The sequence below is a fragment of the Ixodes scapularis genome, unplaced genomic scaffold, assembly GCF_016920785.2.
Source record: "Ixodes scapularis isolate PalLabHiFi unplaced genomic scaffold, ASM1692078v2 PGA_scaffold2__306_contigs__length_199485367, whole genome shotgun sequence".
Classification (NCBI taxonomy): Eukaryota; Metazoa; Arthropoda; class Arachnida; order Ixodida; family Ixodidae; genus Ixodes; species Ixodes scapularis.
This window is the reverse complement of record NW_024609857.1, coordinates 186,474,560-186,501,081: the sequence shown is the minus strand read 5'-3', so window position 1 is coordinate 186,501,081 and position 26,522 is coordinate 186,474,560. Positions and strand designations below refer to the sequence as shown.

Here is a 26,522-nt window from a genome sequence, read left to right as displayed (position 1 = left end):
CGGGCGGCTAGCTCATAACACTCTTCGCCGTGAGACTCCCGGCGTGTCGGCTTTCACACCGAGACCCGGGCGCCCAGCTCACACCGTTCGCGGTCTTGAGACTCCCGGCGTGCCTGCTGTTGCAGTGACACCCGGGCGGCCAGCTCACAATACTCCCCGTCATGAGACTCCCGGCGTGCCGGCTTTCACACCGACACCCGAGCGCCCAGCTCACACCGTTCATGGTCTTGAGACTCCCGGCGTGCCTGCTGTTGCAGTGACACCCGGGCGGCCAGCTAACAACATTCTCGGTCATGAGACTCCCGGCGCGTCTGCCTTTGCACTGATCCCCGGGCGAACAGCTTCCACTGTTCCCGGTCCTACGCTACCCGAAGCAACTGCATTTGAGTTGGACCCTAATGCGATTCCCTTTCAGCCAAAGGCCGGCCCGATCCCCAGCGTCAGAGCCGCTTTGAAGTTCTCAACACCAAGGATGGTCGCTCTGGATGGCCGGCCGCTAATGGACTCGCACCAGTCGACGGAGGTAGGAACAACCTCACTAAACGAGGAACCGACAGTGCTCATCCCAGCTGTGAGTAGAATCGAATCTACACCCAAGTCTCTTGAACCTCGTATGACTGTGAATGTACTAGGTGTACCAGTAGCCGCTCTTTTAGATACTGGAGCAAACATATCGCTTATTGGGGATGCTGTATTTGCGGAATGTAACAAGAGAAAGATACATCTTCGGTCAGCAAACGTGAAATTGCAAGTAGCATCGGGGTCCGTACTGCCTGCTGCCGGCGCAGTCAGGTTACGAATTTCCTTTCATGGTAGAAAACGAAGACAACGGTTCGTATACCTCCCAGAACTGCCGGTGCCCATGATCCTCGGTAGAGATTTTATTGCAGCGGAGCGGGTTTTGCTCGACTTTGCCCAGGCTGGATATTGGTTGGGTGGCGAAATGAAATTAACGCCGTTTACCAGACGGCAAGATTGTATTCGCGGCCAAGCGTTCCCGTTAAACTTTGCCGGGCAGATGCCTTTACTTCCAGACAGCGTGCTCAAAGCCGTGCAAAAGTGTTCCGGTGAAGACAAACAGAAGCAGCTCCAGAAACTGCTGGAACCCTTCTCGCCGATGTTCACGGAAAGACCTGGGAAAACCGATCTCCTACAGCACCGCATCGAAACCAAGGATGCACCTCCCCGGAGGTGCAATCCGAGACCCATAAGTGCTCACAAGCGCGAACTTCTTGATGCGGCGCTGTCGGAAATGATCGACACAGGCGCAGTACGTCAGTCAAAAAGCCCGTGGGCTTCCCCGGTAGTCCTTGCTCCAAAGAAGGACGGCACAGCAAGGCTTTGTGTTGATTACAGGCGCCTAAATGAAGTGTCAGTCAGAGACAGTTACCCGTTTCCTAGTATTTCCTCAGTAATGTATGCCCTTGGAAACGCGACTGTTTTCACAACCCTCGATTGCAGCCGCGGATTTCTTCAAATCGAAGTTCATCCGGCTGATGTAAAGAAGACCGCATTCATTTGCCATAGGGGGTTGTTCGAATTCACTCGCCTTCCCTTTGGTTTGTCCAACTCTCCCGCCAGCTTTCAACGCCTAATGGACGTTGTCCTCGGTGACGCGAAGTACGAGTTTGCGATGGCGTACATGGATGACGTAGTGGTCTTTTCACGAACATTCGAGGAGCATCTCGTGCACCTTCAGATCATACTCGAACGAATGCGTCAAGCCGGCCTTACGATTCATCCAGATAAAGTCCAGTTGGCATCGCCTGTAATCAACCTTCTCGGATTTGTTGTGGATAACGGAACGCTGCGGCCGAATGAAGATAAGCTGCGCGCAATAACGGAGTACCCACCCCCTTATGACGTCAAAAGCCTACAGAGATATCTCGGGATGATTGCGTTTTATAGAGATTTTATTCCGCAATGCGCTGAGATAACTGAACCTCTGAACCGATTGCTCCGCAAAAAAACGAAATGGTGCTGGGGGCAAGAGCAGCAAACCGCATTCGCGTGTCTTTCAAGGGCTGTGACTGAAAACGCGTGCTTAAACCTGCCCGACTTGAATCGTCCGTTCGTCTTGCAGACCGACGCAAGCGATTACGGATTAGGAGCAGTCCTTCTGCAGGAACATGACAGCGTTCTTCGTCCCGTAGCTTTCGCCAGTCATACGTTAACCGGAGCGGAGCGAAACTACTCAACAACCGAAAAAGAGTGCCTGGCAATTATTTTTGCACTTAAGAAGTTTGACATGTACCTTGACGGCGCTTCGTTTAGCATTCAAACTGACCACATGGCTCTCTCGTGGCTCAAAGGGCTTCAAAACCCTGCAGGACGACTCGCTCGATGGGCCCTTTCGCTCCAGCGCTACAAATACACAATCGAGTACAAGCGTGGAGTGGCTAACCACGTTGCAGATGCGTTGTCCCGTGCTCCACTTCTCGGGCAGGAAATGCAGGTAGATCCCGACTTGGTGGCACTGGCCAATGCGGCGCCCATCACACCAGAGTCGCGGTGGGGAACCCTGGTGAGCAGAGAGGAGCTCCGAGCGGCCCAGCTGTCCGATGGACTTTGTCAGAAGGTGATGCACCAGCTGGCAGAAGAAAACTCAGCCGACGCTGGGAATCCCAGAGACTTGGACTCATACCTGCTCAGCAGCGACGGCATCCTGCTGCGATACATCCCCCAGGCGGACGATGGGTCCAGCGGCCCGCCATTCCGGTCTGTAATACCACGTAAACTGCGTAAGTCATTTATAAGATATATGCATGATCCCGCCTTGGCAGGCCACAGCAGTGGGAGCAAAACTTACGAAAAGTTGTCCCAAATTGCAACGTGGCCAGGTATGAGGCAGGATGTGATGAGGTACGCTCGTAGCTGCCCGGTTTGTCAGAAGGCGAAACCCCGAGGTGGCCAACCACCAGGTTTAATGCAGTCGGTCGAAAGCAACTACCCCTGGGAGTGTGTTGCCTGCGACGTTGTCGGTCCCTTTCCCCGTAGTCCACGCGGCAATCAGTATTTGCTAGTAGTGACCGACCATTTCACAAAATGGGTCGAAATGTTTCCTTTGCGCAAACTAGACTCTAAGAAAATCTGGGACTGTCTTCTCGAGACGTTCGCGCGCTTTGGCTTTGCCGCAACGCTTATTACAGACAACGCTTCTTATTTTGTTAGCAAGGTGTTCGTGGATGCGTGTAAGGCGCTAGGCATACGGCACAAACGGACTTCGCCATACCATCCACAGGCGAATATCACGGAAAGAGTGAACCGTAACCTGAAGCAGATGCTTGTATCGCATACAGAACGACACAAAGACTGGGACGCGAAATTAGCAGAAATGGCCTTCGCTACCCGCACAACAATCAACCGGTCCACGGGTTTTACTCCGGCCCAACTTAACTTTGGAAAAGAGCTCGTGTTTCCCCTGGGAAACTGCCTCCTTTGCACAGATCCTGCGAGCATGCAGCGCACAACCACGCAGTTCGCAGAAGATCTCCGGAAGCGTTTCACGGAGAACCTGCGTGAAGCTCGAGAGAGCCTCGACGTCTCGAGACTGCAGCAGGCAAACCAGTACAACAAGGGGAGGCGAAATCTGCAGTTCAAGGTAGGAGATCTGGTACTGAGGCGAACTCATCCGCTGAGTGATGCTGCTAGAGGCTTCACGGCCTCTTTAGCAAAGAGGTGGGATGGCCCCTACCGTGTTAGTAGCAAGCTCTCCAACCTGTCTTATGAGCTGGTGCATTGTGAATCTGGTGAAGTGTGCGGGTCTATTCATGTCGCCGACCTAAAAGCTTTCTATGAACCCGAGGAGGTAGATGTGTCGCAGGTTCCAGATGACGACTATCCGGACCACCTCTCGGAAGATTCCACACAGTCTCTACCGCGGTACAACTTGAGACGGCGGTGAAGACGACCGGGAGTAGCACGAATTCTAAGTGTATTATCTTCATGCCCTCTTCGGTGTTTTGGGGGGGAGAAGAGAAATGGTCCGCGCTCCCGCATGCACAGTGGGACAGGCATCTTTCGTGTGCGCGGCTACTTTTTCCTACCGCGCCATGGCCTCATGTTGTTTTTAATTTCTAGTTCCTCGTGCCAGACAGCGGCGACGCAGCTCCCATCATCAGACCACCCCCCATGGCTGCATCGGTACTGTCCGGAAGTACTGACGTCGGACCCGTGCTCGCTCATCTGAGAAGACCCTTGCTGACCCAGAAGGAAGGACCCCCGAAGACCATCAAAGACCTCCTCTGTTTTTGTTTTTGGAAGGGGGGAGATGTGTGGGCAACCTGGCGATTCCAAGCGGTTGGCCCAGGCTGCCCCTCCGACAATCATAAGTGGTCATCTTGACCACGAGGGGGCCAAGGGCAACTGGCCACGCGAGCGGCGCTCCGCCGCTGATAAAAGGCCGTCGCAGCGGATGCGCGTGGGGGTTGGGATCGCGGCGCAGGCGATAGCGGTCATTAAATGTTTACGTGTTGTTGAACTGGTGTGCTGTGTCATTCTCCGAGACGGGTAGCAGCAAGGGAAATCCCACAATTTGTACATACATATACAGTTTTTTAGAGCGCAGCTCTTAGGGGCCCGTTTCCGGCTTGAGCGGCGTCGGCGTCGCCGTCGGCGTCGGCGTAACCGCGCGGCGCATCATGGGAAATGTCCCATAATGCACCGCGCGAGCCCCCCACCGGGGTCACGTGACTTCGTGGGGGGGCACGTGAACCCCCCGAGGTCACGTGACCCCCTCCTCGAGGTCACGTGACTCCCCTGAGGTCACGTGACCTTCTCCTCGAGGTCAGGTGATCCCCCGATGACGTCATCGACACTGATGACGTCCTCGGCATCCACATCGTCATCGTCATCACCACTGATGACGTCATCATCAGTAATGACGACGATGACGATGCGGATGCCGGTGACGTCATCAGTGATGATGACGATGACGATGTGGATGCCGGTGACGTCATCAGTGATGATGACGATGACGATGTGGATGCCGGTGACGTCATCAGTGATGATGACATCAATGATGATGACGTCATCAGTGACGATGACGATGTGGATGCCGGTGACGTCATCAGTGATGATGACGTCATCAGTGATGATGACGATGACGATGCGGATGCCGGTGACGTCATCAGTGATGATGACGATGACGATGTGGATGCCGGTGCCGTCATCAGTGATGATGACGATGTGGATGCCGGTGACGTCATCAGTGATGATGACGATGACGATGTGGATGCCGGTGACGTTACCGACGTCCGCATCGTCATCGTCATCATCACTGATGACGTCATCAGTGACGTCGCTGGTGTCGTCACCGGCATCCGCATTGTCATCGTCATCATCACTGATGACGTCGTCAGCGACGTCACTGATGACGTCACCGACATTCGCATCGTCATCGTCATCATCACTGGTGAAGTCATCAGTGACGTCACTAATGACGTCATCGGTACCCGCATCGTCATCGTCACTGATGACATCATCAGTGACGTCAGTGATGACAACATCAGCATTGGGGGTCACGTGACCCCCCAAGGTCACGTGACCCCCCCCTGGTTAGTCTAACCCCCCCAGCGCCCTTCGCTCCTCCTCCTCAAGAGCTGCGCTCTAATTCGGCGTTACAGGGAGTTGTAAGCGGCTTTCACTTTTTTTTTTTAAACTTTACTGATTTATAAAAAGAAAAAAAAATGAGAAAGTTAGACTTATGCGGCTGGTGGAGGTAAATTGTACGGCAGGGGGGCTGTGTGGGTGTCTAATATTTTCGGTAAGTCGGCTAATTAATTAGAATTTGTTAATTAAATTTTTAATGAGTAAAAATAGACATGTGGTTTTAATTAGAAACTTACTGAGCGTCATCGAAAACCCCTAAGTCAACTCTTTTTCAAACGACTTGAAGCTTGTGGGAAACTCGGGGGTGCACCAAAGTTACCGCTCGTGCAGCAGGCGCAGAGCTAGCAGTGGCGGAACGCGATAATAATATAATCTAAGGTGGAAAAGCGCCGAGAAAAACATGGACGGACAAAAAGACAACAGAACAGGGCGCATATTAATACCATACAAACTGGCCCATATTAGTACGTTGTCACTGATAATCTAATCGTCCGCGCTCCGCAACCGCTAGCCTTGTACCTGCTCCACGCATGGTAACTTTAGTGCGCTACTACGCTTCTCACGCGCTCAAAGTATGTATGAAAATTACTGATTTTGTGGTTTTCGATGAAACTAAGCAATTTCTAATTGGAACCATTTGTCTATTTTCATTATTTAAAAAGTTAATTAACAAACCATAATTAATTAGCCAACTGATTGGTACGATTAGCCCCCTATGCTATGTCCCCCTGGCCGTATAAATCATTTGCATAAGTCGGATCAGTGTAACTTTCACGGCTTGTATTACACAAAGCTGTAAATCTTTAAAAAAAATATATTTTTTTCTTAAGATTGTTTATTAGCGTGTATCGAGAAATCAAAATACCTCAAGACCTGCGCTCTAATTTCGTATTACAGACATTTGTAAACGTCTTTCGTTTTTTGTCTACTGGATACATGAAGGAGTTCTGAGCGCGCGCAATAGGTCTCTTCCACGAAATATAAGACGCCGACAAAACATCTGACAAAAAACGCTGAAATTGTCTTTGGCCCTACCCCAAAACCCGATATCACTTTTCGCTATCTGGACTATGGAACAAGAAATCTAACAGAAATTGTTACTGGACACTTGAAGTCCTGATCGCAGATAATGGAATGATCTCTTAAAGCCTGAAATCCAGATAGGATCCAACGAGATTTCTAGTTCCGTAATCCAGATAGCGAAAAGATATACAGTCATTTATCGTTAATATGGACACCTCCGTTCCCGCAGAAAAATCGCCCACAACGTGAGTTGTCCACAATAACGAGACAAACATGCATGTATTTTCCAAATTTGTCCCCGAAAGTGGTGTCAATTAGCGGGATATCCACATAAATGGGGTCCGTAATAACGAAACATGACTGTATTGGGTTTTTGGGGTGGCGAGGTAGTAGCACTTAAAAAGATACTCATTAAATCGTATCAATAATTTGGCACGTACGTCATCACACTACTGATCATTATGCATGGCGAACAAGTGTTTAATATCCAAGGTTTTAACAAATGTAAGAATGTTTGATAAACCTGAACAGACAATAATTTACAGTGTTGACATACTTCGCTTCACTGAAAGTTGACGTTAAAAAACATTCTATTAAAATTGCTCTGCTGCCCTCTACAAATATGACCAAAGCTTTTCTCATAGCTAGCAGAATCGGTCGCAGGCCTTTGACGTACACTCGAAATATTGTACAACGTATATTTAAAGCTCTAAAAATAAAATTATTTGCTAGAGGCTTCAAAAAAAGGTCACAATAAAATGCCCTAGATGGGTTGCTATATTTCGCTAATTGCTCCTGCATCACATGACCATGAAGGATACATGCTTTTACAGAAATATTTGCCCTCTTGCTATTTTGTGCGAATGAGTTTCTGAAATATAAAGTAAAAGCGTCGTCACGGGCAGGGGCAGGTACGGGTATCTTTAATTACAAATAACACACACACTTAATTTGTCATTACTTTAATATTGTGTGATGTTTTTTTGTCTTGTTTTTTTCTTTCAGCGGTTTTAGAACGGCGGCACAAGAAACACATGCCCGGTTGAACTGTTCGCAATAATGTCACCCCTAAAACTGGCTGATGTGACAAAACTGGTACAGTTAATATTCAAGATAAGAAAGAAAAAAACAGAACGACCTATGAGACTCCTGTAAAGACCGAGCTTCTCTTAGATGTTTGTTTTTATTGCCCAATACCAATGCGCCGCGAATAAATACGGCAACATTTGAAATTAGATTTGTTGCATATGGCATATCCATAGTCAGAGTTCCACGAATATGCGTGAAGAATAACGTTACTAACAAAAAAATAAACATAATTTTTTTGCGTCCCTGTTTCTGTAATGAATTGGTGGATGTATTTGTTTGGCGCATATTAAATCAGACGAAGAAATGCTAGGGGAATAAATGTATATTGTGCCTGTTTCTATAAATGATATCAATGAATATGAAAAAGATGAAGCGAGAATATAGCCTACACCAAACCAGTTCATCCTATTCACGCGGACTGGCTCAAAACCTCAAAAGGTTCCGACATACCTAATATTCTGCCCCCTGCGGCTATGTCATAGGTGAATTGTTTAGTCGCTCGTCGTTAAATTTTGTTAAGCATGCCATGCCACCACAAAACATGCGGCGATCAATGTTAGACATGTGCGGAGCGTAATACAAGAAAGTATTGCAAGTTTTAGTAATGCACTATGCTTATGCAGGCCATAAGGTAGTTTTTCGCATGTTAGTTCTTTTATTATTTTTCTTTCATCTCGTCAACTTTTGTATTCAGTTTTAGCTTCAAAAAGTATTCGAGACAAATTTTATTTTACAATGTCATGCAAAAGAGAAAAAAAAACGAACTGCAGCTAAGTGTATCTGTAAATATTAACTGCACATTTGGCAAACGTGTGCTACTTCTGCGACTTTTTCCTTAGTCTACCACTCTTCTGAGGTTTACATCCAAATGATGATGTTCCCAAACTTTTACTCACAGAGATTGCATGTTCCCAAGTGGCCAGAATGTCTCGTTTGGTATCACGTCAAGGTTGTTGCCTTCCAAGTTTCTGAAACACATGCAAAGGATGCTCGCACTTTCCGACATCATGTTGAGCCAGTACACGCGCAGCTCTAAAACAATAGTTGCGATTAGCGTAATGCGTACAGAATGCGCAGACTTTTCAGTTCCGTGAATGGAGTCACCAGGACCGAGATCCTGTTGAATGCAAGGTTTCTACAAAAGAAAACACAAGCACAAAGTATTACTTCAATTTCATAATTTTTTTCCTGTAAATAAAGTCTTGAACAAAACGATATTTACAGAATGTGAAGTGATGTCAATCCTGAGAGCCCGTTCGTAGTGATCCGTGTCAGCCTGTTGCCAGTCAGTGACCTTCAGAGAAGTAGCATGGCTAAAGGCGAGTATGTGGGAGTTGCACGGATAAAAATGCACAACTTACTTACAGCATATGTAGCTTTTCCAACTGATGAAATTGATTCGGTTCAATAGCTTCAATTTGATTGTTGTCCAGCATTCTAAAAGATAATAAAAAGCAACAACTCTATTATGCACGTCTACGTAAAATGGCGGCCTATAAACTTAATTACCTGCACACCATCGTCTATAGCATTACACATAGCTTTAAGCTCGTTCCAAGACCTACTGACAAATACTGTATATACAAAGTTCCATAAGTATTGCCCTGCAAACCAGTAGAGTAAGAAAATAGAATAAAAATGGTACCGAACATGGAGAGGCAAACTTTTAACGGACCAAGGTGAAGTAATGTAGTTGACCCATTTCCTCCCTCTTCTCACTTCCAACACTTTTAATTAGAAGTTGATGGGCCAGGCTGATAAGTTTGTTCCAGAAGACCTGCTAATTAAGAAGCCCCAACGACTGCCCTACTACGAGACTTCCTAAAGACCCTTTCGAGCCCAATTAGGGGCTTTTGTCGTCATCTCTTTCCGCAATTAATAACGGATAATTTTGTGTGTGTGTGTGTGTTTTGTTTAGCACGTGAGGTTGACGAATAACAAAAGTGAGTGCATTTCTTGGTAAGATATGCCAGAGCCTTAGTGTTGTGATATTAAACCGCCCTCTCGGGATTCAGTGTCGCGTGAATTTGATCTACGTAAAAAGTCATATACATGCGGTTTTCAATAGGTTTCTGTCCACAAGATGGAGAAAATTTTGTCTGCATAAAGGTAGCTAAAGGTACAGTCATTGACAGTATAGGAAGCCCAAAGCGACAGCCTTCTTTAACGCTCCGTGGACAATGAGATGTGGCATAGAAGCGTTATCATATTAAACCCCTCCTTGTGTTTTCTAAAATGTCAATCACTCTACAGGCTGTCTTTTTAGCCTATACAGATTTGTTTAAGAAAAGCCTTAAAACTACAATAATGGCGAAGTCTGAGCAGGTGAGTTATACGGCCAAGAAGACATAACATATGGGGTTAATCGTAACTATAAGTCGAAAAATGAACTAAACACTGTTAATTAACATTTTAGTAGTATAAATAAACATAAGGTTCGAATTTGAAGATTGATGAGCGCCATAAAAAAAGCTGCTAAATCATTATTTTTGGAAGGACTTTGAGCGCGTGGAAAGAGCGGTAGTTCTCTAAGAGTACTTGTGCAACAGGAACCAGGCTGGCAGCGAGCAAACGCGGGGAGCAAGAAACAGAAAAAACCGCGCGGACGTGTTCTCGCCCCGGTAGCTTTGCTCCTACCGCACCAGGGGTAACTTTAGCGCTCGACTGTGCTTTCTAAGTGCTTCAAGTCTTTATAGAATTCAGGGATCTAGGAATTTTCAATGATTCTCAGAAATTTTATAACTGAAACCGTAGTTTATTTTCACCACATAAACGTTAATAAACAAATTATATATAATTAGCCAACTTATCATGACTATAAGCCTCCTATGTTATATCCACCTGCCTGTATAACTTACCTGCTCAGATTGCATCAATATAGCTTTTACGTTGTTTTTTTCAACAAATCTGTAAAAACTAAAAAAAACACTACAAACCTTGATATGCCTGCCCGCTCCGCGGGTGTGTATTTTTAGTGAAGTCAGCTATTCTCCTTGTACATTTTTGTAGAACTACTTTATGACGTATACAGCTGCATTCATTATTACATCGATTGAAACATTTACCGCAATCTCAACACCTTCTAAAGCACTCATAAAAACGCGTTCGTGACTAATTCCTCTGGTAATATATTATTATTGACGTTACTTTAAGATCTCTAACATGTAACATTATAATGCGGTCAAGACATTCGATGCAGTTAATGGTTTTTCACCGTGCTACATTTCGCAAACGTCTTTTTTTTGTATTTGTGTTTGTGAAACCCGGCCCCCCAGAACAGCCTCGTAAAAACTACCTATCGCGGAGAAATCGTATTGAAACCTTAATATTGACTAGCTGTCAAACATTAAATTATATTGCGAGAAAAAAAATAAAAACATATCAATTACCTTTAATTTATTAAATTTTGATTTCTAAAATAAACTATATGGTTTCATATCACCGATATTGAGTTAAGAGCACCAAGCAAAACTAAAGCGCAGCACCCGAATTTGTGTTGATCTTAGTGGCGTGCCAGTGTTTCTGTTTAAAGACGGAAGCTATTCCCCTACGATTAATGATTATTTGTTTGAGGTGAAAAAAAATATCCCTGTCTTCACAGTTAGTGCCGACCATTTTAAATAATGGATAAAAAATGTCATACTTTGTTTTTGGGTTGGACATGTGTTTTTAAATAATGACATGCAAGATCCCATAATTACAATCAGTATTTAATTTATTATATGAATCGTAAATTTATCCTCAATATAAATATTAATTTCAATCTCAGTTCAAGTAACTATTTCACTCACAATTTTAATTTCAATCGTTACTTCAATTGAGATCTAAACCTTGACTTTTTTTTTTCTCTTCGCCCTGGTTTCAATAAGTGTTTTTCTGCTCAGAATGAAAACTCCACTAAAACAATACATTGTATAAAGGCGTGGAGAGCGCGCGTTATTTTTTATGTGTCTCGATAATGCATTCAAATCAATCGCGGCATCGAATTTTTTCTCTTATTACCACTCGCATTTACGCACCTCCAGCCTTGTGCCTGTAGCACAAGCCGCGACTTTCTCTCACCGTCACGCTTTGAACGAGCTTTAAGTCTTTTTAAAGTTTGCTGATTTTGTTGTTTTAGATGACGCTAAGCAAGTTCAAAGACGCATGTCTTATTTTTAGTATTCAAAACGTTCATTATAGGCCAGCCTAATTAGAAACTAAAATTTACGAAACGCTATCTGGATTCCAAAATGTTTCCCTACTGCATCAATCGCTTTTCTGTACGATGCGTGGTTTCATCAAGATCATTTGGAGCCTTGTTTGGTGAAACATCAGGAATACGTAGCCTTCGCGCATACATTCATTTGGAACCTTTTGCAGATGGTTCGCAAGAGCTTTGCGGTGTTAGCGGAAGCAGGCGGAAGTGGGTGCTTTCACCTAGCATAAATTTGCTGACGGAGGCGTAGCGCATACATTCATTAGGGAAATTTCGAAGATCGTTCGCAAGAGCCTCGCCGTGTTAGCGGAAGCTAGAAGGAGTTTTTGCTTTCACGTACCATGAATTGCTTACGGGCCCACAGGACAGCGGTCCAGAGCTTACGGTCTACAGAAAATTCCCTAATAAGATAATAAGTTTTAGCCGTGCTGGAGTTACTGTTTACAACTCAGGCGACTGAAAAGGGGGCGTACGAGCTGTTCTTCTCATATTCATATACAATTCTACAATAAACAAATTTATAAGAAAAACTGGGTGCCAAACTGATCCCCAGCGTGCATCTGCCTTCGTTCCCGCCGAGTTAGTTTTAGATTGATTGAATCAGCGCTCGAAGAAAAGTTTTAACATCCTTGGTCTACCAGCCCAGACGTTGAACCCTCCTCTTGCATGCAGGTCTTTATAGACAACCTGTATGCATACTTTCTTGCTTCAATCTGCGGTGCGTGCCGAATACATAACTAAAATCCTATTTTACGCACTAATAGGAGGCAAATATACCCGGCTCTTGAGGCGGTTGTGGCGATATAGTCAACTTTTTTGTATGAACTGTTTGTATAGGAAATGCCACATCCCTGTTAAGTAGGCGGACATCTCATCCTGTCTGCAAAAGAGAACGTTCTAAGTCCGAAGGCAAAAATACAGGGCGCCATAGGCACCGACATGTGAAATGGCAGCAGGAGAAAACCTGTTGCTGACTCCTTCGTACCCTTCGACAGGAAGAGAGAATGCAGGTTTAAAAAGAAAAACAAAACCTCTCAGTGAGCCATGATTGCTGGTTTCCTTCTTTCTATTAGCCTCCTCTGCAATTTTCGATCTGCCGAAGTGGAAAGAGAGTGCGTGCGTGTGTGTGGTCGGAGAGCTTTTACTGCCTTTCTTCACTTACTACAGGCTATAGAGCACTCTGCACTATTGATTACCCGCAACATGGAGGAGACGATCGATTCTCTCCGGCATTAGTAAACCTCCGGGAATATAATCCTTCTTCACCCTTTCTTGTTGTGTTTTGTATTTAAGACATCCTCTCGACTTCACTTTCGCGAGGTGTTATAGCCTGCCTCGATATCCTATTGCTTAAGTGATGACAAGTCAGACGTTAAACTGTTTTCACATCGTGGAAGGACGGTAATCATGGCTTTCTTTTGTAGAGTGAACAGTGTTTGTACTTTCCGAAATTTATATAAAGTAACAAATGTTAAACATCACCATGTATAATGTGTGAGGAGGAATAAAACATTAGTTTGAAAAGGCTTCAAACAAAGAAATTATTTCTTTTAGTTAACGTTGAAAAGGTCGATGTCAGGGTGTGATTGAAAAGGATCGCTAGCAACGCGATTACGTCAAACATATTAATCATCCTTTCTTTTTTTATATTCGACTTCTCTCACACAATTTCACACATAAATGTGTTGCCCGCTGTCCGAATACGTACACTCTACTAGTTGTCTGAAGTCTGAAAACTAATGCACGGACAAACCAAATATATGCGTCCGTGCGCACAAATTGCTCATAATCAATGTGCAGTGCAGTGTTCGAACTACTACATTTGCGGTCTTCAGAAGTCGTCTCATTAGCTGGAAGTGTAATTGCATAATGCGTTACACTTTTAATAGCTTTTGACCGCATAATACGCAGCACTGAATGTCCGCCTCAGTACTTTTTTTTTACGTTAAAAGAAAACGCAGCAGAAGCTACAAATTGTTGGGCCAGTCAAGAAGTAAAAAAAAAAAGTCTAAAGTTATGGACAAATGTTATCTTCTGGTTTGTCTGCTATAATCGGTTTAACTAATGAAGTGTAGTGAAACCACCGTGACCATGCGTATGTGTGCCCGCGTGTGTACGTCTTCCAGCTTTTGACTGCGTTTTTACTCATGACGAAAAGAAGTATGGATATTGCTGGATTTCGAATGCGTAGCAGCACAACTAAAGCCTTATATTTGAGTTCTTGAAAAACAGCACAGTTTGGCTGATTGAGTATAGGAATACAGTAGTTGGTGCATTGTGCGCACAAACTAAACCTCAACTCAACGAGGAGCAGAAGTCCGGTATGCAGGCCGATGGATTAAAGCTCCAAGACCATCCCCTGTCGGTTTCATTATTGAGAGGCTTTGTGCAGGCGCGCATTAGTGCAACCATAATTAGAGTGATGCACGACCCCATGCTAGTTATCATAGTGAACTGGCGGAATCGAACCTCCAGCGGAGACGATAGGTGTGACTTTAAGGCGTACTGAATTACTACTGTGAGCCCCTTGAAGCAATAAACTCGATATAATAAAAATATGAAAAAAATTATTACTTTACTTTTTTGCTACATGAATACCATGAAGAACGGCTTTTTGCCATTCGCTGAGTACTACATTTTGTAGCTGCTTGTTTAATTTTAAATACATTGCATTACACAAATCTTCGTTGAATAGTTGATTACCTGTTGTGACGGTGTGTATTCATGATTTATATTGTTATATCTATGAGTTGAAAGCTTCTAACTATTGTTATGTGAGATACGTGTCTCTATGGGTTCACTCTTAATGCAAATAATAATTGTTTGTCTTATGCTTCTTTCTAGTTATATTCTTATATGTTTGAATTGCTTTGGTTAAGGCTTGTTTTGACGTTCATTAAAAACTGTGTTTATTTGGTTGAAAAGATTGTCCAGTCCTTTAGTTCTTCACTATATCGTTCTTCATTGAGGAGTATAGAAAGGTGATGGGGTTTTGTGAGTTAAGTGTGCTGACATTCTGCACACCCCCTTCCCCCCCCCCCCTCCTCCCCGCTCTCACCGGTGATTCAAGACGTCGGAATAATGAATTAATACAAATATATGTTGCTTTTTTCTGTGACCGCTAGACGGATACCAGGAGATTAGAGGAGCTCGGTGCTGACAGGTTGCCTCTAACGTTCGAGAACAGGAATATAATGTAAAGGCGGTGTTGTGCTTTAAATTTCATGAAGCCTAACTAACGCCGTCAGATAATGGTGTTAGTGCTACTGTATAGGAGGAGGTACTAGCAGAAAGTACAGTGAAAAATATTTTATGATAAGTGCGCACCAGCTTTATGTGGCATAGAAGTCATGGTAGGCCTGTCGGACACATGTACGCGATATCTGTAATGTGAAGCTCAAATAGAAAGCACCCAAAATAGTTTAAAAAACAAGAAATAAGATTTATACCAAAAGTTTCTAAACTTGTAGCAACACGCTGATAGCCTATTGTTGCGCCTTCGCCTGACCTCTTTTCACAAAATCCGTATTTAAGCAGCTAAACTACATTCTGCAATTCAAAACATTCATTTTTCCTAAATAAAAGAATATGCTTCACTCTCTTAGTAGGTACTTAAGCAGGTAAGTAGGGTTCACTCTCTTTGTAGGTACTTAGATAGGTAAGGTAGAAGGTTAGGTTAGTTGGATGTCATTAAACTATAGAATACTAAAATCGTACCAACCCCCCCCCCCCCCCTCCTTCCAAAAAAAAACTCAAGGGATTAGGAATTTTATGCGCAAAGACAGAGCGATCTTGCTTTACCCAGATGACAGGGATAAGCTGACGGCGTCTGTTTGTGGACAGAACATTGGAAAGGGAAGCACGCCGCATAGAGAGGAGGAGTGTAGTGAAGGAGAAAGGCGAGAGGGAGGCGACGCCACGAGGAGGAAGCCAATGAGCGCACGGAGCGACGAGCAGAGAGGGAGGCGACGTGACGACGCGGAAGCCAATGCACGCGCGGATGCTGGAGCGAGTCTGAACTTGCAGTTGTGCGGAACGCGTATGCCTCGGTCTGTGCTACAAGAATTAAAGGAAGATTCATTGGTGGATCCTTATGAAATGCGTTAGCACGACCCCTTGAATTGCCACGCACTTTTGGGAAACGCTAACACTGATCCCGTAACGAAGCCAAAAATAGGCAGCAAACAATAGAGGATTTTGAAGAAAATCAAAAGAGGAAGCCAAAACAGAAAAGTGAAGACGGCTCCAGCGTTTCCCAAATCGGGACGTGTGTGGCGTTTCCCAGAGGTTATGCACCAATGAATCTTTCTTTAATTGGAAACAATATGTACGCTGAAGTTGCACATCAAGACAGAAATTAACGGCTTTGTATAGTTACAAACCTGTCAAACACACTTTTGAACGCAACTTTATTATAAAAAACGGCAACTGAAAGCGTGCAACCGCACTCTTCATATTTTGGTCTAGATAAAGAAATACCATTCCACATTTTTTTTTCTAGTCAAATGTTGCCTGTGTCGCGCCAAAAATTCCGTTTCATCGAAGAGTGAAGCAGCTCGCGAATTTGTCGCCATGATCAGGCAGCCACATTTACTGACGGCGGCGACAAAATCGAGACGGAGCGCTTCCATTCTTCAACATTCGCATGCCCTATGTTTGTATGACGTACACTTACCTAAATACAAATGAGTCTCGTATACCACGCCAACCTCGCTCCGAACAAACTTTTGTTTTTATTATTCCAACAATCTACATGTTTTGTTTGGTCATACCAACAATCTACGTGGCACTGTTAGCGCAATTGTGGTATCGCCGTTATTTGTGGGTATTTCGTGAAAATTAAAGGGTTACCATGAAAACTGATAATGGCACTTAATGTTCCCCTCGAGGACAGTAACCTGCGGTAAATTTTAATATTGGTCTATGTTGAATTTAGGTAAAAAATAAAAAAAAGCTCCTATGTCGTGTTTGGCACTGACAGTGTCGCGAGTGAGAACAGCCATCGCTGTGTAAGATTGCAGTTTATTCTTTGTACACTACGTATTTTTTTAAACGCTTAGTAGAGAGCGCCACCCCAAAAAAAATTTGAGATTTTGGTTTCATGTCAAATCCATAAACGCATCATGAAACGCTGCGTCTATGGCAATATATAGAACTAGCGCTCTGGACCGAATGGCAAAGTGTCGAAGGCTGTCTTTGTATGTTCAAAAGTTCTAATAAATTTTCTGACATTTTCAGTGGGAAAGTGAGGACCGACGAAGCCCGGGAACAACATGGAGATTAATGGCGACAGGTTTTGGGAACGGGCTTCGTTTTCCCATTGGATGCTTCAGAAAATCGCTTATAACTTTTGAATCAGCTAATCTCAAGCCTTAAAACTTTACATTTGGCTCTGCTCTACTAGCGTTACATTTAGAGGGGGGCTGGGCGTTCGGCAAAACTTTATAAATGTGATAAAAGTCAACATTGTAGTTCGAATTTATATTAATGAAACTGTTCAGCAGATTGCCTTCATCCCTATTTGGTAAGGCGGTTATTGTGTCAATATAATTCCTAGCAGGTGGGCTCGCGTTAGAGTCGCACGTCATTCATACGTGGTAACGAAAAGTGTAAACAGATTCGTGCCGCGGCGAAGCAGAAAAGAATAGCTGCTTGATATTAATTCAACTTACAACTCCGTCAGTTCTTCGAAATGTTTGAAGAGATCCGGATGCAAACGCTTGATTGCACAGTTGCGAAGATCACTGCAAATAATACAAACAGTGCTTTTGAGCCTTCCGCACTAGGTTGTTCTTCGGCATAAAATGGAAATTCTTAATATATCTTACTATGCCTCTGGTGCATACGAAATGAGTTTATTCGAAACTTACTCACTTCATACACGCTCGAATCTCTTTTGCAGTGTCTAAGGCCGTCGTCACGTCATCTAGTTCCACGTGGCACATATGTGCGTATGAATTATGGTTACTTCGAGGCTTGCGAACGAACGACACACAAAAATAATATGTTCAAAAAATGCCGTTTGGCGCTTGACGTTTTTTTTTTCCTGTGACGCATCGTAACTATTATGGTCTGTTCTCTTCAAAACTTTTCGTGTGCAACCTATATTGGTGCTTTGTACGTCGTCACTATCTTTTCGTTCATTAAAATGTTAGGACACAAACGCGCCTCTCGGGTGAAAGTCAGACATGTGAAGTTTGCTCACGAGCAGGTGACAAAGTATGAAAAACGTGTGAATAAACGCACTAAGATAATTGCGTTCAGTTGCCCAAACTCTATCAAAAACGCAATAATGATAAGGATGCAGGAAAAAACTTAGTGTCGCTAAAGTAATCATTTTCGTAATTTTATCGTATTCGTTTAAGGTACATATTATATGTTCTCAATAAGGCTGCAGGTTTATTGAAATTTTGTGAAACGTAAATTAGATCCACGGATATTCTTGTTTTGTGAAATTGTCAGTCTTGCTTCAACGCAATGTGTGTATAGTTCAGGTATCGCGGCAAAGACGCCGAATGCACCATATTATTGGATTCACTTCCGTAGCAGTTACAAGAGCAATGATATTAACAAAGGAAGTGCGCGCATTCCTGGTGCAATCTTTCTCTACAAGACAATAATTTCAAGGAAGCTCAAAGGTACTGAAAGGCGACATTGAATAATAGGTTACTTATGTTTATACCACATAGTCTGTCCATGCACTAATGTTCTGAAAGTGATAGGAGAAAAACAAAATGCCATGTGTTTTTGACTACTTAATTAATAGGCGATTCACAAGTATAAAAAGAGTTTCTGGAAACATGATCTAACACTTCAAAAGGAAATGTGAACTTCACAATAAAAACATTAACTCATGTTGCTGAGATATAAGAGTAACTTTGAATTTCTTAAACTACATTTGGTATCGTTAAAAATAAAGGCATGCATGATATCTCTGGGAAGTGACTAATTGAAATTCTAAAAATTCCCTGCGTCAGAAAATGATTCAACGATTGGTTCATCATATTGCGCGTCAAAACACACACGAATATTAGATAATGTATCAGATTCCTCTGTCACGTGCCTCAATATTTTAAAGTGTGCTCATTTTCTTTTTTTTTTTAATACAAGTATACCACAGCGAGTAAGCCGTTTTGAATAATGTACTCACAGGGTTGTCAGGTGCTGCAGGCCTTCAAAAGCGTCCGGTGAAATGTCGGAGATAGGGTTGTGAGACAGAATCCTGTGGTAAATATTATTATACAACGGTTAATGTTAAAATACATTCAAAGCAATTGACAATTAAGGAAACCTTCTAACGATGTTTTTTCACACTATAGGCCCCAGATTAAGATGCACAAGAGGCGCCGCAAGCCACATTTTGTATGCAGGGTCACTTTTAGCGTTGTCAACTCTTCAAGTTTTAGAAGGCGAAACATAACAGTGAGGGGTCTCAAAGCGCGAGTTCGTAGATAATTATTTGGCGCGTGCCCGCTAACATATCATTTTGAATACAGCAGAAGTGCGGACCCTGTACACGCAGGTTTCCGCTATATTCGCTGGAGGATATTATCTTGGAGCGGTCGTAGGAAGCTCGGGCATTATCAAATCAGGACACTCTTATAAAATGGCAGAACTCCTCCGAGTAACATTAGGAGCCCTGCCGCCATTGTGCATATCTTTGTCAGTACAAGCCTCCTTAAAGGCGCGTAAAACGTGTCTAAACCCATGTTTCTTATTTGTGACTTCCTCCACGTGACTAGAAACATAATGACTTAAAAAACATATCAACCCCGCAGCTTCGTTTCAGCTGCGTGATCCCTATGCTAAAATAAGATCAATTACTTTTTTGCAAACTTCCGGGAATGCAAATCGTGCGTCTCCTGACAATGAGTGGCTCATAACCTAAATGCGATATATGTGCCCCATCTCAGATTTGAGCGAAATCCCATATTCTTCTCGGAATACCAGACGAAGTCAGAATACTAAGGCGGAGTTCGCCCTTTGTTCTGAATATTATGTGCGCACAGACACGCACGCGCCGAGTTATACTGAGCTAAGCGGAATGAAAAACTTGCCTCTGTGTTTTCTTTCATTGTTATGTTCCAAAATTGGGAGTGAAGCAAAAAGCGACATCATGTTATGTATTCACTACGCGCCCACCCACATCATTATTCTGTACCGTTCCCCAATTCCTCTTGTAGTCGTTCAAGAAATCGTTTTCCGAAATATTTATGAAGCCTTAGAGTTTTGTACACCTACATTCTTTCAAGGTCTCTGCTGCTCCTGAACGTGCCCGCAGAGAGGTTGCGAATACTGTTTGCGACAAGGAACCTGTGGAAAAGATACGCCATAACATTTCTTAGACAGGGTGTTGTTAACAAAGTGGACTATTTTTATATGCTTTAATTTATACTACAATCAGTTAAATTTCTATTTATTGGAATTTGGCCGAAAGACGTATATAGAAAAAGCATATACGCAAACTCATGCATGTGACGAGCGCAATCCAATGACACTTCACTTTGCAAACTCAAGGTCCATGCAAATTAAAGTCGATTATTGTGTATGGGCACAGGAACAAAGTTAATATAATGATGATGATGATGATACAAAATAGCAGTGCCGATAGTTTCCATGAACAAAGCAGTATGCTCAAATCCAAAAATTAGTTCAGTTGTAAGGGGTTTTGATTGGTTATGCCAAGCTGTATATTCATATATATTGACATATGACATATTTCAAGCCTGTCTTTAGATGAAATAAAATAAACTTGAATGATCCTAACTTGATTTTAGTCAGCGAAAAACAATATATTTTAAGCAAGAATTCTGCGTGGTCAAAACTACATATGTTTATATTTAAATATTTCTATATGGCGATTTATAAACAAAATAAAGTTTCTAAGTAATACACCGTACCATTACTATAACTTCCCACATATAGTAGGGTTTGTTCTTGAATAACTTCTGTCAATCAACTTTCTAGTTGAATTTCCAGTACCCAATTATTCGAGTTAGGGAAGGACTGCAAAAAACAGTCAGGCACCAATGACATCCGGTCCTGACAAGGTGACCTGGGCTAGCTGAATCGGGAAGACCTGAATCTCATGCTCACGATTCTGGAGATGGTGACTTCAATTTAGTACTTCGTAAGTGCGGGAAAGTTTACTTGAAAGATTTTGCTCATGAAATTGTAAACTGTTAAGGGGAATCTACAGCATTTTCATAATTTTTCAGGTAAGAGTCAACTTACAGTTCCCTCAGTTTCGGTATGTTCTTGAATGCATCTTCTCCGATGTATGTGACTTGAGAGTACGACAACAATCTAGAAATGAACAATATTACCTGTCAATGTACATTTAATTAAAGGAGTCATTTTATAGACTTATAATCACTCTCTCTCTCTCTCTTAGATCTCTAAGAAACGTGAATATATTCTACGACAAATATATTATGCAGACGACATAGCGTACTGACGCGGTGAGCAAACAAGCGAGGGGACGAAGGAGGGAAAAAATCCATATACAACTTTTTTTTTAAATGTTGAACGACTCTTTAGAGCTATACCCGCTCACGGCCGCCTGTCCGCACATAAGGTGGAACATACAACTGCGTCAGTGATTTTGGAAACTGCAGCCACTAGAGAGGCGTTGAGATATTTAGTGTCTCAGTTACCACAAGACTGGTCAATTGTTAGTGACTCCAAGCCTGCGCTTTAAATAATTAGATATTTGATGAAGCAAAGGTCTTACGAGCACCATGCATATAAAATATGGATGCAAACTGTACCACGAAGCGCAGCAGTACGGAAATAAAATAAATTTTGAGTGGATACGTTGGCACTGCGGAATACCCAGGTACGAAGCCCCCTTATGACGCTGCAAGGTGTACCGTCAGTAATAGCGTAAAAGCCATACCCTACAGTCAGGCCGATATTAATGCTCTCGGTCGCCACATTGGGAAGACACTCTCAAAACAGTACTGGTCCTACTAAAGCTATCATTATGTTTTACTGCACGCCCTTGACCCTCAACTAACTTTCCGTTCACCATCTGCACTGCCAAGAGAAGAAGCGACATTGCATCGCCTAAGTCTAGGCGTGGAATATACTACTCATACTATTCAAATTATCAGCAGCAGAGAGTCTGGTGGCTGTATAAGCTGTGGTGTAGAAGTATCAATAGAGCGCATCCTATGTGAGTGTCCAAATAATCATAACGAACGACAGGTTCGCAAGAAACTCTGCGACAAATAGACGACCGTCTATTTAATATATCCAAGGTAGTTGGCGTCTGGAACACGATGGACCAAACTGCCAAAGCATCAAGGGCTCTAACAATGGTCCTAAATATTAAATAATCTGTATTTTGTGCCACTGAAAGTAATTTCGACATCACCCGTATCCCCCTTTGCATCCACATCTTAATGATTTACTTGTGTCCTCTTATGACTACATCTTTCTTTTCCTCCTTCCCTGAACCACAGTGCGTAGTAGCCAGCTAGGAGAAACGCCCAGGCTAACCCCTCTGCGTTTCATTTATTAAAAACGCTAATATCAACCCTGAAAAAAAATATTGAGAACATTTTAAATAAAGATTGAGCATGCTGAAACCAGAATCAATTAAGAAACAGATGGTCATTTCCTATCTATATATTACTAATAAACCAGCCCTTGCGAAAGGCACAATGCAAAAAATATACAGGATGTTTTATGTTGTTTCGAATAGATCGAAAACAGGGCTGAAAGGTAGAGTGACGTCTTAAACATGTTTTTTATCAAGGTCACCGGACATTACGTAATGATATAATCTTCACGGCAAGTTGGCCAATTAATTATTAAACTAATAGTTTGATTAACTAATTAACTATTTATTAAAAATTATTTTCTTTTATTTCACGCTGAGTCTAAAGTCATAATATTAATATAGACCCATCTTCAATGTAAACAGCACAAGAAAGCATGCTGGCTTCCGGTTGCCATAATCAGTTTCGTATGTTGGGTGCTGTGGTTCTCCCCATAGGAAACGCACGATAGCGAGCGCATCTTATTGGAGTTTGCCTCTGACTGTTCCAGCTCGTGTCAGAAAAATGCGAACCGGTCCATGAGGTCTCAAGCTCTTCGAGCCGTTCGACCCATCAAATGCAAGGATATCAATGGAGATCGGCGTTGGTATCCCTAAGTAGTCTGGCCCGAGACGGCGTAGCATTTAACTAGGTTATTGAGGGTTCTATTGTTTCCCGTCGATGTAGGACCGCGAGTGAAGACATATTGGAGCGGTTGTGCTTGACTATGAGCATTAACGATGGCAAGTGGCCAGGACATGAGTGTTTCGTATGTCGCGTGCAAAGTGCATACTTCATAGGGACGTTCCGGTGGCTTCGTTCGAAACTCAACGCAAGGTTTGAAAACGTAGGCGCACGCTACTAATATATGTTAATGGGCCTTCATTCGTGCTTCGTACGAACCACGTCGGCACTACGGTCAATTCAGTGATTAGTTTGACACGCGGCCTAAAAGGAACGGATACGTAACTCGTAGTATTATAACGACGTAATGTAATGAAGCGCTATCAAAGGCTGCTGCGTGAATTTGTGTGTCAGCCAAGAAACGCGCAGAGTGTGCGAGCGAATGCTCCTAAAATAACAAAACTGCAGGTTAAGAATAATCGTATAGGAAGACATCCAATGTGTGAATTCGTGAGGAACTGTCATACCCTGTCCTTTTTGGGCAATGTGCGTTACTGGGAAAGTTGCATTTAAATAATTAATATCTCGTGATTTTACTACGGCCAGTGATTATAAAGAGCACATATTCTTGCATTAATACACCCAATTAAATATAAACAAAATAAAAGGCTGTATTTAACATATTATTAATTAAATAAATTAATATGCTAACAAAAACCGCTTGCCTTGCCACACTATGCATCACATTTTGTTGCTGAAAGCCTTATCGACCCACATTTTATACATGATGTCCAACGCTGTATCATCGAGACGGCTGCGTTTCCTCAACAAGACAGGATCACATCGCCGTCCATGTACTATCACGGGCACAATCAGCTAACAAGGCAGTCGTGGCTGCTCCGTACCCCAACGCCACATAGTAGGGACACTCGGTAACATCGCGCCCTCCCTGTCTATCCTGTGGGGCGGAATTGCAATAATATTCTCTCCTTGTCGTTTCTAGGCGCAAAGAAGAAAAAAAAAAAAACGCCGCCACAGCATCTGCCGATGTTTGCTTCGTAAGCCTTTGTGGGCGCCTTTTTCGGTACGGAGATTCCATGACTCTCGGAGACTAATCAGCCAAACATTTAATGAATGAGACATACCGATCTAAACGCAATTAGACTAGCATTTCTGACACAGGAGAACAAAAAGCATGCACATGCGTACGAATTATAAAAGCAATCTACTGAGATCTGTGCACAATAATTGGAAGCGATTATTCTTAACTCAGAATGTCCCCTTTGGTTGCTTGTTTGGCCGATTTGTTTCCACGAGTCCAGGAATTTTATTACCAAAGGAGGCACCCACAAAAGCCTGTGAAACCGACATCGTCGAAGTGCTGTGGCGGTGCCTACTTTAGGCCTATCGTGTTGTCAGCTATTGTAACGAAGCAGAGAGAGAAAGAGAGCGTGCGTAGCAACCTGTGGACCTAATCTGCACACTTGGCGAAATGTTCGGCGAGAAATTCGGCGGTTGTGATTGACCAGCACCGCACTTGATCTTGGCGTCGGCCCATCAAAACCACCGAATTTCTCGCCGACTTCTTTGCCAAGTGTCCAGAGTAGGGCCCCAGGTGAGAGCCCCTTCAAGAGTAATTGCGCAGCACAGAGTAGGCGCGAGTACGCGCGGTGTTTCGGAGTGCGTCCGGTATACGACGCTGGGGGTACAGAACGGCCACGTCTACCGTGTTATAGCTCATAGTGTCCGCAACAGTACGACGGTAGCGACAGACATCTGCATGAAGCGGAAAACAAAACACGATCATTTGTGCGAGATGATCCACAGCTTCTCGCAATCGTGTAGTGCATCGGTACGCACAATACTGGGAATTTCGGCAAAATTTACCTTTGAACCCCAACACGAAAACCAATTTGACACTGAGTAAAATCCTACAAACAAACAGCACTTTCATTCTGAAACAGAAAATTGTTTTGGCAAAGAGGTGGCCGGATGTGGAAAATCCGGCATGAACATCATGAACAAATTAGATATGATTCCTAATGCATTTTTCAGCACTAAAATATTTTCGGGGGATTAGTTTTAGTTGTAGCCCATTCAAAAATAACGAGGTTTAAAAGAGCAGGGTTACGCTAGCCAACACAATAAAACAATTTCACCTGCCATTGTGCTTGTTGCACGAGGGGTAACAATAAAAAACTAGTGTGCTTCCCAAGGGCTCAAGTTATTTCTAAAAATTACCAATTTCGTGACTTTCTGGGACGCTCAGTAAGTTTCTAATCGAACCAGACGTCTATTTTTACTAATTAAAAAGGCTAATGGACAAATTTGTGTTTATTATTCGAGCTTTAGTTACGATTAGCCCTCTACAGTATATCCCCCTTACCGTATAACTCACCTGCACAAACGAGGTTTGTGTAGCTTTCACAGCTTTTTTTAAACAAGTATGTTCAGCTTAATAATAAACACCATCTATATGGGCGTATGTCATTGAACATATATACCATCCTTTCACAGAAATTCTTTTGAGTGCATAAATCCTTGATCAACAATAATTGCAAATTTTGTTTAGCATTATTTTGCTGATGATTAGCGTACGCTTTTGAAGGATGCACATTATAGGTTCATTTTTGTGCGACCTTAACAAAAGTGTCATCAAGCTATTGTAGACGTATAATATGGAAAGCGCACATAAACATATAAGCGCACAAAATACTCACAAGACTTTCATGTCTGGCATTAGAGGGAATGTCATCGTTTCCAGTTCCAAAAATGTGTTTCCAGAGAGGTCCCTGAAATTAAAAACTACATCAATGAAAAGTGTGCACATCGACCTCCAAGGAAAGATTTACTTGAGCGAGGGACAAGCGTGAGGAATGTTGCATTCTATTTGAATGTGAAGAATGATCACACCATATAAGTTTCTTCGATATCATAATCAAATTGTGTACGCAATCACGACGTGAATCGTAGCCTGTTAGAATACATTTATTAATAAACCATTAACCAGAAATTGTCGCAAATAACCCAAAAGTTTTCATGCTAAGAGGTCACTCAACTACTCCGTCACTGCGCACACGGAAGCTAACTATGGTATTGAATGGAAGCAGATCAGCGAGTCAGAAGGCGTATGTAACATTTGACGCCTAGCAGAAATTGTGCTGTGAATCCGAAAACGTAACTATTAGGCTGAGTAACTTTGCGCAGACTCATATTTGGGGTAGAAATGGCGTCCAAGTTAGGATGTTGTTTGCATACCTCGTACGGTCGTTTACCCGGCAGATCGGTTTAGGTTATTTTGTATCTTCCCTGCCTACACAAATGATGGCGTGCGTTTGGTTCCCGGGTCATCGCGCGTTGCTTGTGCGTTCTTAATGCTAAACTTGAACGTACCTCCTTGAGTTTTAATGCGCAAAACAAACATTGAAAAAAAA

The 26,522-nt window shown here is 43.1% G+C and overlaps 1 protein-coding gene across 1 annotated transcript in view; it reads right to left on the bottom strand.

The window, feature by feature from the left end:
- The window catches only part of LOC115316236 (relaxin receptor 1), a 482,496-nt gene that overhangs the window by 84,465 nt on the left and 371,509 nt on the right, over window positions 1-26,522 (bottom strand). Inside the window, exons 6-14 of the mRNA XM_042292126.1 lie at window positions 25,809-25,880; window positions 21,155-21,226; window positions 20,162-20,233; window positions 19,071-19,142; window positions 17,593-17,664; window positions 9,088-9,159; window positions 8,945-9,016; window positions 8,789-8,857; window positions 8,619-8,690 (exon numbers count right to left, since the gene is read on the bottom strand). Coding sequence (XP_042148060.1) covers window positions 8,619-8,690; window positions 8,789-8,857; window positions 8,945-9,016; window positions 9,088-9,159; window positions 17,593-17,664; window positions 19,071-19,142; window positions 20,162-20,233; window positions 21,155-21,226; window positions 25,809-25,880 — 645 coding nt within the window. The remainder of the gene's footprint in view (window positions 1-8,618; window positions 8,691-8,788; window positions 8,858-8,944; window positions 9,017-9,087; window positions 9,160-17,592; window positions 17,665-19,070; window positions 19,143-20,161; window positions 20,234-21,154; window positions 21,227-25,808; window positions 25,881-26,522) is intronic.